At 59.5% G+C, this 13,440-nt stretch overlaps 2 protein-coding genes across 2 annotated transcripts; both read left to right on the forward strand.

Moving 5' to 3' along the window:
• Positions 1–687: 687 nt before the first annotated feature.
• Positions 688–2,709, forward strand: D7B24_006935 (uncharacterized protein; the record flags this gene model as incomplete). The annotated part of the gene is made up of 3 exons (XM_028641055.1): positions 688–1,617; positions 2,210–2,619; positions 2,673–2,709. 3 exons carry the CDS (start codon positions 688–690, stop codon positions 2,707–2,709), a joined length of 1,377 nt encoding a protein of 458 aa, XP_028494961.1.
• A 2,597-nt stretch (positions 2,710–5,306) lies between these two features.
• Positions 5,307–7,580, forward strand: D7B24_006936 (uncharacterized protein; the record flags this gene model as incomplete). Its single annotated transcript, XM_028641056.1, has 2 exons — positions 5,307–7,492; positions 7,547–7,580. The coding sequence occupies 2 exons, from the start codon at positions 5,307–5,309 to the stop codon at positions 7,578–7,580; spliced, it is 2,220 nt and encodes a 739-aa protein (XP_028494962.1).
• Positions 7,581–13,440: the final 5,860 nt, after the last annotated feature.

Consider the following 13,440-nt stretch of genomic DNA (forward strand, 5'->3'; position numbering starts at 1 on the left):
CTTTATGTGCATTGCCTTTCTAGTGCATCGCCTACATGGTGCATCGCCTACATGGTGCATCGCCAGACGATGACCCCAACGAGGAGGCCTGACCCCATCTACGGCAGCGATCATGCATGGCTACGCCCTTGGCTTCACCAATTGTGGGGGATGGGGCCCAGACGACAGGAGAACGGCTTAGCAATCGAGCGGATTGCTGTCAGTCCAGCTCTGCGTCGACCGTCGTGTCGGTCCCGTTTGTCAGCAGATCGCGGGGTTGATGGCGCACATCTGGCGAGCACACGGGCCCGTGCCACGACGACCGGGAGCTCCGTTGTTCGGGGCGGGTATCACCGGCCTTTCCTTCCCTGCGTATCTTGCGCCCTACCATCGACCACTCACTCACCTGGGGCGTACCTTCCAGCACTCGGAAACGACATCGTGCCTTCTTCGCAGCCGGTGAGCCAAAGGTCTACGCCGCTACTTCGGTGCCATTCTTGAGCCATTGGCAACTATTCCTGAGCCATTCGCAACGTCCGGCGGTATTCCCGCACGATAGCGTCTCACGTTGTGCATGACTCATCACGTGGACGACTCACCTCGACCTCGATATAGAAGGCGAGCAGTGTCCTGCCCCCTTCCAAGACGTAGACGTCAAAGACACACAGGATCCCCTTGCCATCTACCCACCCCACACAGGCGCCCACCATGTCCCTCGATTTCGTCACCCTCGACGTCTTCACGACGACGCCCTACCAGGGCAACCCCCTCGGCGTCGTCCATCTGCCCCACGACAGGCCCATCACGCAGGCGCAGAAGCAGGCCATCGCCCGCGAGTTCAACCTCTCCGAGACCGTCTTCCTCCACGACGTCGACCCGGCCAACGACCCGGACCCCACGACCCGCCGCATCGACATCTTCATGACCAAGGGCGAGCTCCCCTTTGCCGGCCACCCGACCATCGGCGCCGCCGCCTACCTGCGGTCCCGCGGCGTCACGACCCTCGTCACCAAGGCCGGCCCCATCCCCATCACGGCGGGGCCCGAGGCCGGCGTCGTCTATGCCGCCATCCCGCACGACGTGCACCTCAACTCGCGCCGGCTGCGGGACCACGACGAGGCGGCGCTGCGGCCCGGCAGCCTCCACGCGACGCCTGCCATTCGGAGCGCCGAGCTCGCGGCGCCGCTGTTCAGCATCGTGAACGGCATGACCTTTTCGCTCATCAGGCTGCCGGGGCTCGAGGCGCTGGCTCAGGTGAGCCCCGGCCGGTTTTCTGTGGCGGCGGGTGACATCATGGACGAGGGGTGGCACGAGACGTTCATTGGACGGTATTACCACGTCATCACTGGCACCGGCGTCGGCGCAGACGGCACACGCACGGTCAGGCTGCGGACGAGGATGGTCGAGGACGAGATTGAGGACCCGGCGACGGGGTCGGCGGCATGTGCGCTGACCAGCTACCTCGCGCTGCACGAGTATGAGGAGAGGGAGGTCAGGTTTGAGGTGACCCAGGGTGTCGAGATGGGAAGACGGAGCGATATCGGGGTCGTCGTCAAGGTGGCGGTCGGTCGGGACGGGCAAAGGATGGTGGAGGGCGTGCAGCTGGGCGGTCGCGCCGTCGAGATCATGAGGGGAGCGGTACGGGAGCCAACCACTTGTTGAATGTGGGACAGTGGGTTGAGCTTGTCATTGGGGTAGGCGTTCTATGCTTGAAAGCCTCGTTGGGTCTACATGGGGGTGTTTTCTGGGGTGTTTTGGGGTGACTCTGTTGACGGGTGCTTACTTGTGGGGGTGTGATTGGAGCTGGGAGGTGGTCCTAGCCACATCGAATGATCGTTTTACGAAGTAGGATGGGTAAGTTTTCACACCCATAGGTATCTGCCAGCTGCCCAGGGCTCTGCGAGCCCAGAAAGAAACCAAAAAGAAACCGCCGGAGGGCGAAGGGTTGAAAATTTTGGCCTTGTACTACCTGATGTACATGTAGGACGATTCCTCGAGCGCCCTTTCGCGACCTTTTTGGCTGCCCAGCCCATTGCTAGGTACCTATCGTACTGGACGGTGAAATATTGCTGCACAGCCACTAGGACCAACGTGCCGTGCCGGATGTGCTATTTTGTGCTTCGTCACAAGAAGTATCATGGGTGCGCCTCGGTCCTCGATATGGAACATGAGAACAAGGCAAAGTCCCAAGAAGTTGGGAATTGCACTGAGCAATCCTGACTTAGAACAGGACCGTCAGTTTCTACAGCTAACCCGTATCTCCAAGGATAATCGCCTCGACCAGACCAATACCACAATACAAGCAATGGCGCCGGCGCCCCAATCCAAGAATCTGTGGAGCATGACGGCCAGTGCAAGCAACACCACCATCGTGCTGCCACCCCAAGATGAGGCGCCAACTCCGGACCTGTTCACGATCACAATTGGAATCGTGGGCCTCTTCCTAACTATTGCCACCATTACCATCGCGTGGCGCCAGTATCTCCAGCAGCGGCACCCTGCGCTCCCCCCGGCTCGCACCACCATAGCGCTCAATGATATGGCTGGCCAGGTGCCGGCGACGCCCTCATCGCCTATCCAGAACGATACCCGTCGAGTGGATCACCCCTCTTCCGAGACTAGCCTGCCGACCTTCAATCGGTGAGCCTTTCCCGCTATCACAGCATGGGAAAATCAATCCTGATATTCAGCAGAACGCCCGACGAGCACCAGAGTGATGACAACGAGTGAAACGCGGCAGACGGGGCCGGCGGGTGGAGCCGGTGGGTGGGACCGACTGGCTTCCGCCGATGAACCCGCCGGCCAGCATAGCGCTACGGGAAACTGCGCCCCACTTCGGGCCGCTCAATCAAATCTACGGTTGCCTTGCCGCAGCACCTTGTCGATGCCAAATTCGATAGCGAGTACGAAAGTCATGCGACCCCCTCACCCAGTCGTTTCTTGTTCTTCTTACATATACACAACCTGTCGGTCGCCCGGATTTATGTACAACGACTGGCCATCTCGTGAACCAAGCTGGCCTGAGCGGCAAAAGACGCGTCAGGAACTGGGTGCGGAAACGGGGAGCCAACTGATCACACGTCGATCACGATACCTTTGCCATGCCCCAACGTGGGGAGTCTCATTTGTAGTGAACATTATTTTTTGTACTGTAGGATACGTTTGATACAAAGTCTTTTCCTGTCACACGCAGTTCGCTCAATGCCAGCATCTAGCCTCCGGCCGGCACAACACAGGTGGCATGAGCCACTGTATCTTGATCTGAAAACCAACTTTGACGTGCATTATTGACACTGGATCCCTGGCCTAGTGCGGCACCGTGAGCACGCGTCTGCATCGCACCTGCATGCGACCACACAGCCGACCAAGGTCCTGGTGAGACGTAGCACTGGGATTGAGTTCTCCCGAAGAAAGGCTCGGTCACACCTAGACGGGGTCCTTGTGGGCCAGCCCTGCCAGCCTCGTAGCGCGAAAGAGTCGACCATAATCAACGTGCAGATGTGGCTCGAGTGCACCTTGAGCAGACTTTGACGCTCCAGAGCAGACGGTCGGGGATGCAGGTTTGACTTGCTCATGTCTGGCGCCATGGGGGTTGAGCCGTCATGACGTCGTGTGTAGCACCAAGCGGCAGCAGCAATTGACAGCAGCAGCGACAAAGCGTCATGGCGCCGTGCCAGGGCAAACCAGGGGGAGTCTACAGAAGCCGTCGCCGCTGGGCACGCGTTCATCATTGGATGCTCTCCTCCTGCACTGGCCTGAGCTGTGGCACGTGATGGTCACATTGAGAATGAAATGGCAATCCAATACCTACCTGCTCCGGACCTGGCGCCGCAGTGGCAGTGCAATCGACCAAGGGAAGTTGCTGGTGCCTAGAATACGGCTCTCTGGAATCATGGACTGCCAAGCCCAAATGCCTGACGGCGAAGAAGGGTCAGCGAGCAGGCGAACAGGTGAACAGGCGATCGGGTGAACAGGCGAGAGACAGACACTGGTACCAAGGTGCGCAACGGCCCAAACGCTGCGCGTCGCAAGGGGTGGGCGGGCAGCGGCACTTCCAGGCGATCGACGCGCCTAGCTTGTTGCTCTGTGTGTTCCATGTCTTCGTGCTGTTGATTCCTCGTCGCTCCATTGGAGGTCATACCCCTCCCTCCCTGCCTTGCCTGTGCCTGTTCTGTCTACAATGCTGGGCCGGTATCCGCATCAGACGTGTGATGGTCTGGATGAGCTCCAACAGGTTCAACGAGGACCAGACTGCCCTGAGCCGTCAGTGAAGATGCCAAATGGAGACACAGGCCAGAACGGAAGAAGGGGGACCTTCGCTCTGCCACCGGGGGCACGACGACCAGTGGCTTGGGAGGAACGCTTGGGAATTGATGGACGCGCACGCGCTCCAGGGCTTGTGCCTTTGGATAGTGGGGGACCCGCAAATACGAGAGTCACGTGGATAGAGACATGCGATGCCGCCAGAAAAAGGCGGAACCTGATGTACCTTCGATCAGGTCGGGCGCAGTTCGTACTGGCTCTAACACGGTCTACCAGCTGGCTCGTTAATTTCTGCTGGTGGTGGTGCCTCCCAGCGGCTCACCCCTGTCGCGCCCCTGGGCTGCCGCTGCCCATCTTGCCTCTGTCATGCCCCCCCTCCCCCTGCCCCCTTTTCCTGTTCCCCGTATTGGCAGTCACCACCCAGCACGTCCCTGTTTCCCTGAATCGAGACCTGGCTGCGCCTCCCTCTCTGTCCCCCCCCCCCAATTGTTCCCGCCTTCTCCGTCTCCTCGTCCACCTCATTTCTCTCCCTCCGCCCTCAACTCAGACCGTCCCACCTCCACTCCCTCCCCTCACCTCACACATCACCTCGCGACCACGACATTCCAGCCGGCGACATCCCTCGTCAATCCGTGTCAATCGCATTCCCCGAACCCAACGCTCGTTTTACCCCCCCAACCCCATCGGAACGGGGTCTGGTCTCACGTACCTGACCAACACCACCCGCTCCGCCAGTTCGTCGGCAGGACTACTCTCGCTCTCCTCCTCTTCCCTGCCTTTCGACCGACGAGCCTTGCAAATCACTCTGCACGAAAAGGAAAACCGCCCACGCAGGTACTCGTGCACCACTCTTCGTTCGACTGGTCGACCTCGCTCTTCACTTCCTCCCGCTTCTCTTGTAAATTATCACGAGAGCTAAGCGAAACCTACATCAACAAAGGAAGCCGTGTCAGCTCGGTCTCGCCTGGTTCGGAGACGTCTTCTACAACAAAACACTACAACTCGCGAAAATCACCAACGTCAATCGCTCATCCCGACCTCGATACCTCGCCAATACCGCCAACATGAGGTGGTCACCGCTCCTCCTTCTCTCGACGGCCTTGTCGCCCGTCATGGCCATCCGCAAGCTCGAGTCCAAGTCGCTCAACACGTGCCAGTCTGATTCCATGTTCTCGGCCAGTCTGTTCAACGTCGTCTTCACCCCCGACAACGGTACTGCCACTGTCAACATCGTCGCCGTCTCCTCCGTCCAGGGCAGCGTCGTCTTCGATATCTCGCTCAAGGCATACGGTTACGAAGTCATCCACCGCACCATCGACCCCTGTGACATTGACCTCGCTGGTCTGTGCCCCATGACCGCCGACAAGATCAACCTCAAGTTCAACATCGACATTGACGAGGAGGCCACCAAGGTCATCCCCGGTATCGCCTTCTCCATCCCCGATCTTGATGCCACCTTCCGCGCCTACCTCAACCTGACGGAAACCGGCGAGAGCGTTGCCTGTGTCGAAGCCGACTTCTCCAACGGAAAGACGGTCGACCTAGTCGGCGTCAAGTGGGCCACTGCTCTCATCGCCATTCTCGGTCTCATTGCTGCCGCTGTCGTCTCTGGCATGGGCCACACCAACGCCGCCGCTCACTTGGCCGCCAACACGCTGTCTCTCTTCGGTTACTTCCAGGCCCAGGCCATCATTGGTCTCACCGGTGTTCACCTGCCCCCCGTCGTCCAGGCCTGGACCCAGAACTTCATGTGGTCCATGGGTATCATTCGCGTCGGCTGGATGCAGGACGTCTTCACCTGGTACCAGCGTGCCACCGGCGGTGAGCCCAGCACCCTGTTCAACTCGATGAGGACCTCCTCCGTCCAGGTCACCAAGCGATCGGTCGACTTTACTGAGGGTGCCGCTGGCATCATGGCTCGTGCTGGCACGGCCCTGGCCAAGCGCGCCAACATTCAGCTCAGCTCCGGTTCCTTCATCGTGTACGGTATCCAGCGTGTCGCCTTCCGCGCCAAGATTGAGTCGACCAACCTCTTCATGACCGGCCTCACCTTCTACTGCATCTTCGCCGTCCTCACCGTTCTCGTCGTCGCTCTCTTCAAGGGTTTCACTGAGCTGTGCGTCAGGCAGAGGTGGATGAAGACCGACAGCTTCCTCGAGTTCCGCAACGGCTGGCTCACCGTCCTCAAGGGCATCTTGTTCCGCGTCACGCTCATTGGTTTCCCCATGATGACGATCCTCTGCCTCTGGGAGCTCACGCAGCGCGACTCGCCCGCCGAGGTCGTCCTCGCCATCTTCTTCTTCTTCGGCATGTTGATCACCCTCGGCTGGGCCTCGTTCAAGGTCATCCGCATCGCTCGTCGCTCCGTCGCCATGCACCGCAACCCGGCCTACATCCTCTACTCGGACCCCCAGGCCCTCAACAAGTGGGGCTTCCTTTACGTCCAGTTCCGCGCCTCGGCCTACTACTTCATCGCCCCTACTCTTCTCTACACCCTCATCAAGGGCATGTTCGTCGCTTTCGGCCAGCACGTTGGAGTCGTGCAGGCCATCGCCTTCATGGTCATTGAGGCCGCCGCTCTCATCGCCGCCAGTGTCCTGCGCCCCTGGATGGACAAGAGCATCAACTCGTTCAACATTGCCATTTGCGTCATGAACTTCCTCAACTCGGTCTTCCTCTTCATGATGACCAATGTCTACGCCGCACCTGACATTGTCCCCGGCGCCACCGGTGTCGTGCTGTTCATTGCCAACGCCGCCTTCTCCCTGATTCTGCTCATCATGGTCATCATCTCGAGCACCATTGTCTTCTGGCGCAAGAACCCCGATGCCAAGTACCAGTTCATGGCCGACGACCGTGTCTCTTTCATGAAGTCGCAGACCCAGCTGAACACGACGACTGAGCTCGACGCTCTGGCCGCGACGGCCCGTGGTGACAAGGCCGGCTACAAGTCGCAGCTTGACCTCGATGACGACAACGAGTCCATCTCGTCCGAATCGATGCGCCGCCGCATGGACGGCAATGGCCACCCGCTGGCCGCGCAGTCTCAGACGTCGGTCAACCGCATCGGCAACCCGCCGCGCTCTCCGGTGGACCCTTCGGTGCCTCTGTTCCCCGCCGACAACCGCGGCAGCCCCTACGCCTCGAGTCTGAGGTCGCCCAGCCCCTACGGCGGTGCGGGAAGCCAACAGAGCCTCCGCCAGCAGCACAATGCCAGCCCGGCGGGCTACAGGTCACAAAACAACGCCAGGTCAGTTGAACCCAGATACCTCGGATCGACGCAACATGTACTAACATGAAACAGCCCGTGGCAACGCGGTGCCGGCTACGAGCACTAAGCCCATCTTATCGTGTTTCATTATCATTTTCGAGTAGAGCATTTGTCCGAGAATCATCTCGGCCCTGAGTGCCTCGGCCACTAGCCCGGAGGTATTCACTCACGACCCCCACTGGCATGGACTCGCCTCACACGATGTCGAGGACGAGCTCTCCCCCTCCATTTTCCTACATTTTAGTTTCAACGAATCTCTTGCCTCCGAGCATGAAGAAGGCGTCTTGAGAACTAGGCGTTATTGATTGCCGAGCCGTCTGTCAGAGGAGAGTCGGCCAAGCTGTACGAGTCTGCTTTGTATATAGGCTGGGTCAATGGGAGGGAACATCGAGACAGGGTCTCGCAGCTGGACTGGCCAGCTCAACGGGGGCAAAGCAGAGGACGATGAACAAAACGGGTGCTGTTGCATACATGCCGCGGCCAAAGTGTTCGAGTCGTGGGCTGCCATTGGGGTATCGATATAGATTGGCGGCCCTGGGGACTCGTACGATAGTCAATCGACTCTCTTTGTTGCTGTTACTCCTGCCGACTTGTTACGATATCTCATTGCTGGCATTGCTGGCGTTACGTTGCAGGGTTGAGATTGCCGCAGCAGCATCCGAAGGGCGCAGACGGCGTGATTGTGTGACGTGGTCAGGGGCTCCTGTCGCCTTGACTTGAGTAATGAGAGGTGGGCAGTGCTGAGCTTGACGATGGACCCGAATCCTTGCGACGACGACACAACCGGCAGGTGACGATGCGGTTGAGGGGAGCCACAAGGTTGCCTGGACTTGGACTTGGCGGCGACGAAAAACCTTGATGGCAATTCATGTGGTAAATTTTAAGTTATCACCGAGTCACCTCGGCCCCTGGCCTGGTCGTCGATTACAGATTACCTACTTTACAGATGCTGGTGCTCCTTTCGGCGATAAGCGGACTGGCAAGGGGGAGGGGTGCATTGGAGGGAGCGAGGCGAGGCGAGACGAGACGAAGCGAACACTACCTGACCTTACCTTCACCTGGCCAGATCAACGGCAGTCGGACGGGATGCGCTGGTGAAAGCCGCCGCAAACCCACCATCACGACCACCGCCGCCGTCACTCTCCCTCTCCCCACACCCTCTATTCTCTCTCTTTCTTGTCTGCTGCTGCGCTACTTCACCCACCATATCCATCCGAATCAGTCGCGTCCCTGGATCCCCGCCCCAACGCTCGGGGTGCGCGAGAGGCCGCCGCCGTTGGGGCGGGCAAGGCACCGGCTTCACCTAGCCTTTTTGTCACGGAAAGCGCGCGCGGAGGCGCGGATGAGGACCGACGCGACACGGACGGCACGGCCTTGCCTTGCTGGGCTGACTCGGGTGAAGGCAGGACGGAAGAGCAGACCGGCAATAAGACGGCAGGGGACTTGGAAGAGAAAGGAGGGGACCCCCCCCACACGGCGGAGAAATGGCCGGGGCTCTCTTGACGGCGTGGATATCCAGGCGGTCATCGCGGTGGAAAGCGGGGGATGAGCGGCGGCATGCCCGAAGGCGAGGAACCCGAGGGAGAGGAACGCGAAGGAGAGGAAACGGAACGAGGAGCTCTTCGTGTCATTCTGCGTTGCCGCTGGGATACTCTCCCCCCCCCCTTCCCTTGTTTCTTTTCCTTCTTCGATTCTTTCTCTCTTTGCAAGTATGCAACCATAGGCTGCTGATGAAGTGTGGGTAGACTTTTTTTTTCCAGCCCTCCATCCCTCTGTCCCTCCCCACTTCTTCTTGTGAGACATGGTTCTTTGTTTCCTTTCGACGCCGTGTCGATGTCACCTCCTTGTGATGCGCCTGAAGGGGGGACTGGACTGGACTGGACTGAAGGCTGACGGACATGGAGGGGGTGATCACTCCTCTCTCTCGCTCTTACACACACTCTCTCTCTTTCGCACGCGCGTGGGGGAAAACTCAAGCATCCTGCACGCCGGCTTGGCTGCGCCTGTCACTGTCACAACTTGGCTTACTGGGAAGAAGGGGGGGAGGGTGTCATGCGCGTGGGAGCACAGGGGGGGAGATGCAGGAACTGCGCATGGTCGTATCGACAGGTCACTTCGCTTCTCTTCCAGGGCCGCTTTTCTTCTCTGCGTCAGGGTCCACCCCCTCCCTCTTGGTACGGCGGGCATGGGATTTCGTCACGGCAGAGCACGATGGCAAAGCGACGGGGGAGGGGACCGGGGGAGGCGCTCGGATGGCGTGTGTCAGTTGGTAGTGGGAGGAGCGAGAGCCAGCAAGAGAGCAGGCCCGGCTTGGGCAGATGTGTGGAGTGCTGCGTGAAGGGGGGACCATGCCGACTGGACAGACTGGCTGGCTGCCAAGCATACAGCCAAGCAGGCAAGCGGATGCCGCCCTGATTCGACGGGGGATCGGCTGCTTCTCGCTTGAAGAACCTCGATCTGGTGAGGTCAAGAAGCAGGGACAGGGGCAGGGGTCACCGATGGGCCTTGACGTTAGTGTGGAGGCAGGCGATGCGTCGGGTGAGAGACGCGGATCGGAGTTGAGAGAACCGTAGAGGTGATGGGTAGGGGGTGTGATCTGAGAGGGCTTAGGAGAGAGCCGACATGCAGCGGAGCGTGAGACAGGCCGGTCAAGCTGATGTTCAGCCACAGATATCGCGGGGCGCCCAGAGAGGGGCGAGAAGGCTGGCCTCTGGCTCTGATGCCTATCGTCTCATTGACTGGCCTCGGCTGGCGGGGCGGGCTTGCTGGCTGGCGGTCATAAACGCGCGCGCGGAGCCGGGTGAGCGACAGTAAGGTTCCGCGCCGTTGTGGAGTGCGGCCGTTGGGGGGGGGAGAACCAGCGCCGTGTGGCTCCGTTTAGTCGAGGACTGAGGACTAGAGGACAACAATACGAGTGGTGATAGGATAGAATACGATGAGTATGGCCCTTGCTCACCTCCGGTTCAGCCTTCCCGCGTCTAGGACGTGAGAAACGGGCCTGGAGCTATGGCCTGGCTTGTATGTAAAGCTCGAGGCTAGGGCAGCGAGGACAGCCAGGGTAAGAACAGAGCCTTTTCCTTTCCTAGGTAGACCGGGTGTGCGCTGTGGCGGACGATGCGGCTAGGCGTTTAGGACGAGGCGCTGGTCATCACTCGCCCTTCTCATCGGAGCTGATGGCCAAGGTAGGCGGGGGGGGGGGGGGGGGGAGGGAGCGGAGGGTTTGCTTGTTGACGGAGAACTCTTTTCAAGGTTTTTTCAAGGTTTGTGACGAACATGCTAGCTTGGGCCAGTGATGGGATGAGGGGTGAGTCCCCCCTGGCGGTAAGGTTGAGAGGCCCTTGGAAGGTCCGGAACAACTGGAGAAGAAGTACAAGGTAGTGGTAAGGAGCAAGAGAAGGAGAGAGAAGGGGGGGAGTGTAACTGAGAGTTGTAACGGGGCGTCTCCCTATGCGATTACAGTCCTCACATCGTCGCGGCACGCGTCCCTCAGAGAGGGCAGCTGAGCTGTCATGGTGGAAGAAGAGGGGGGGGTGAAGGCAAGAGATGGGGGCCCTTTGGCGTCTTCCCGCTGGACCTGCGAGGGTCGAGCTGCGAGGCGCGAGGCTTGAGCCTCAAGAGCTGGTGCCTGGTGTCTCGCGCGGTTACTGTCCGCCACGATGAGCGTGCAGATCATGGCATCATGAAGGACGATTCAGATCTGGGGTCTGGCTAGATGTCAGGGGTGCATGGTTGGGGCATTAGACGTCTGTTCTCTGGACTTTACCTTTCGACTCGGCGCGCCTTGTCCTCTTTACTCAGTGCTCTACCCACAGACACCTGGGGGACTCGAGTGACGGACGGCAGACAACGGATCACAGCGGCGGCGAGTGAAGGCAAGCTCCGTCACGTCTGACGGAGGCGAACGAACGGACGGGCCGACTTCAACGTCTCGTCTTTGGCCAGGATCATTGGTAAACTGGAGCGTCACAGTTTCTGTCTCAAGCGTTCTCTTCCGCCCCCCTCCCCCCGATAAACTTCGCAGGCCAATACGTGTGCGACTGCGTCATGGATGAACTGATCGTTGACGTGGCAGACCGTTATTGCGACGACTATCGTATGATGGAACGGTAAGAGCCCTCTCGCCACGGAAGAGCGACAGACGCTCGGACAAGGCACGAGAACGCCGGACACTCTTCCAAGACAGGACAGGCCACTCGAGCCTCGCCGCAGTCACGCCTCTTGCCAGCCGCCGTCAAGGGCCACGAGGACAGACAAGGCATCGTCAAGCGAGGGCCTCTTCGAGCGAGGCCCTGCCAAGCGCGAATCGAGCCAGAGCGTGGACGATCGCCGCCCCGACAAGGCCAAGCGAAGCAGCAGTTGGCCCTGGCTCTGTTCTTGCCAGGCCAAGAGCCCTGGCGAACTGTTGTCCTGCTCCGTCATGGCTTCGTCCCCGTTCTTGACTGGCAGGGCTGGCCATCACCCAACCGCTTATGATAAGGTACTGGTGGCTGTCTCGTCCAGCTGATCTCCTCCCTTGACAGAGTGGCCGAAAAAGCGCGAATCCTTGCAGCGCTATTGGGAGCTGTCAAAGCCCGGAACGGCGGACGCTATGCCTGCACGAGCATGGCGAAGAGGTCTCTCCCACTCTCTGCCCCAATCATGGCCCTCTTGAGGGGGGCGCGGGGGCCAGCACTGCCTAGACAACGACGTGTAGTAAACGCGCAGGCTGCTTCTTCGGAGTTCGCGATCCGATCAGAGTATGAGAGGTGTAAATGGCCAGTGAAGGAAAAACCTGAACATGGTAAGACACTGCTTGGGCCCAAGAGGGCAAGGAGGGGTTGCCTTTTTCGGAGGGGGGCGTGTGAAGAAAGTCGTCGACAGTGCCGGGTGGGGAGTGATCGACTCATGGGTGATAGCGGAGCCGCCATGCCCGTTCCGGCTCACGAGGGCCAGAGGTGGCCTGTCAGATAACCCTGACGTCCGACCTGGTCGGTTCGGACTCGGCGACTGTGGTGGGGTTGAGGGACATCGTGAGCAGGGGCACTGTCAACCTGTCCGGTGTGCGCCGGATCTGCCCCCCTCCTGCTCTTCCCGTATCCCTGTTTGGATATGCCGTGCTCGTGAAGTCAGTCGCTCAACATCTCGATGGCTTCCGAGGCTCCATAATTTGGTACAGTAAGACAGGCATGGAATCTTGTGCGTTCACGACCACGTCTTTGAGCAGAGTTCATCGTGGGACTTGGTGTGGAGACAGAGAGAGAGAGAGAGGCAGAGGAAAACATAGACAGACACCAGGACCAATGGGGCTGGCCAGACTACTCGAGTTCGGAAAAGGCATGACAGAAGTCGATTCGAAGAATCAGCCTCTGGGAGTGACAGGATCCAGGCGTGTCTTCCCGGACTAAGCCCAAATCGAGTCGAGAAAGATGGAGCGTCGTCTGAGACATCTCATGCCAAGCTCCCAATTCTTAATCTGGATGTGATGCTTTCGGTTTACCGGTTGATCGAACGGAGAGCCGCCCCTCTCGTCTCGTCTCCCTTCTTTCACGCGTCGCCGAGCTGTGATCAGGGTGCTCGCTGGACTTCTTCAAGCGAGCTGCCGCGCCATATGTAGGCCGTCCGCCGTGTCGTGCATTTCGGCCGATCGGGCCTCGATCTGGAGGGGTGGGAATGAGGACCAAGATAAAGGCAGGGAGGGTGTGTGTGTGTGTATGTGTGTGTGGTTTGGGGTCGATCGAAGAAAGGAGTCCCCTGACTGAGACACCGTGGGCGAGGATCAGTGGCGTCGAGCCGTCACGTTTTAATCTGGCATGGCATAGGCGCCGTGCAGCTCAGGAGCTCCCCCCCCCCCCTTAAACCTGCGACGGCGGTAGCATTTACCGCTGTGCGTTAGGAGTTCAGCGCGCGACGTACCATGTAGTTGAGAGCAGTAGAGTCCGGTTTTTTTT

The sequence above is a fragment of the Verticillium nonalfalfae genome (assembly GCF_003724135.2).
Source record: "Verticillium nonalfalfae strain VnAa140/NRRL 66861 chromosome Unknown scaffold_51, whole genome shotgun sequence".
NCBI classification, from domain to species: domain Eukaryota; kingdom Fungi; phylum Ascomycota; class Sordariomycetes; order Glomerellales; family Plectosphaerellaceae; genus Verticillium; species Verticillium nonalfalfae.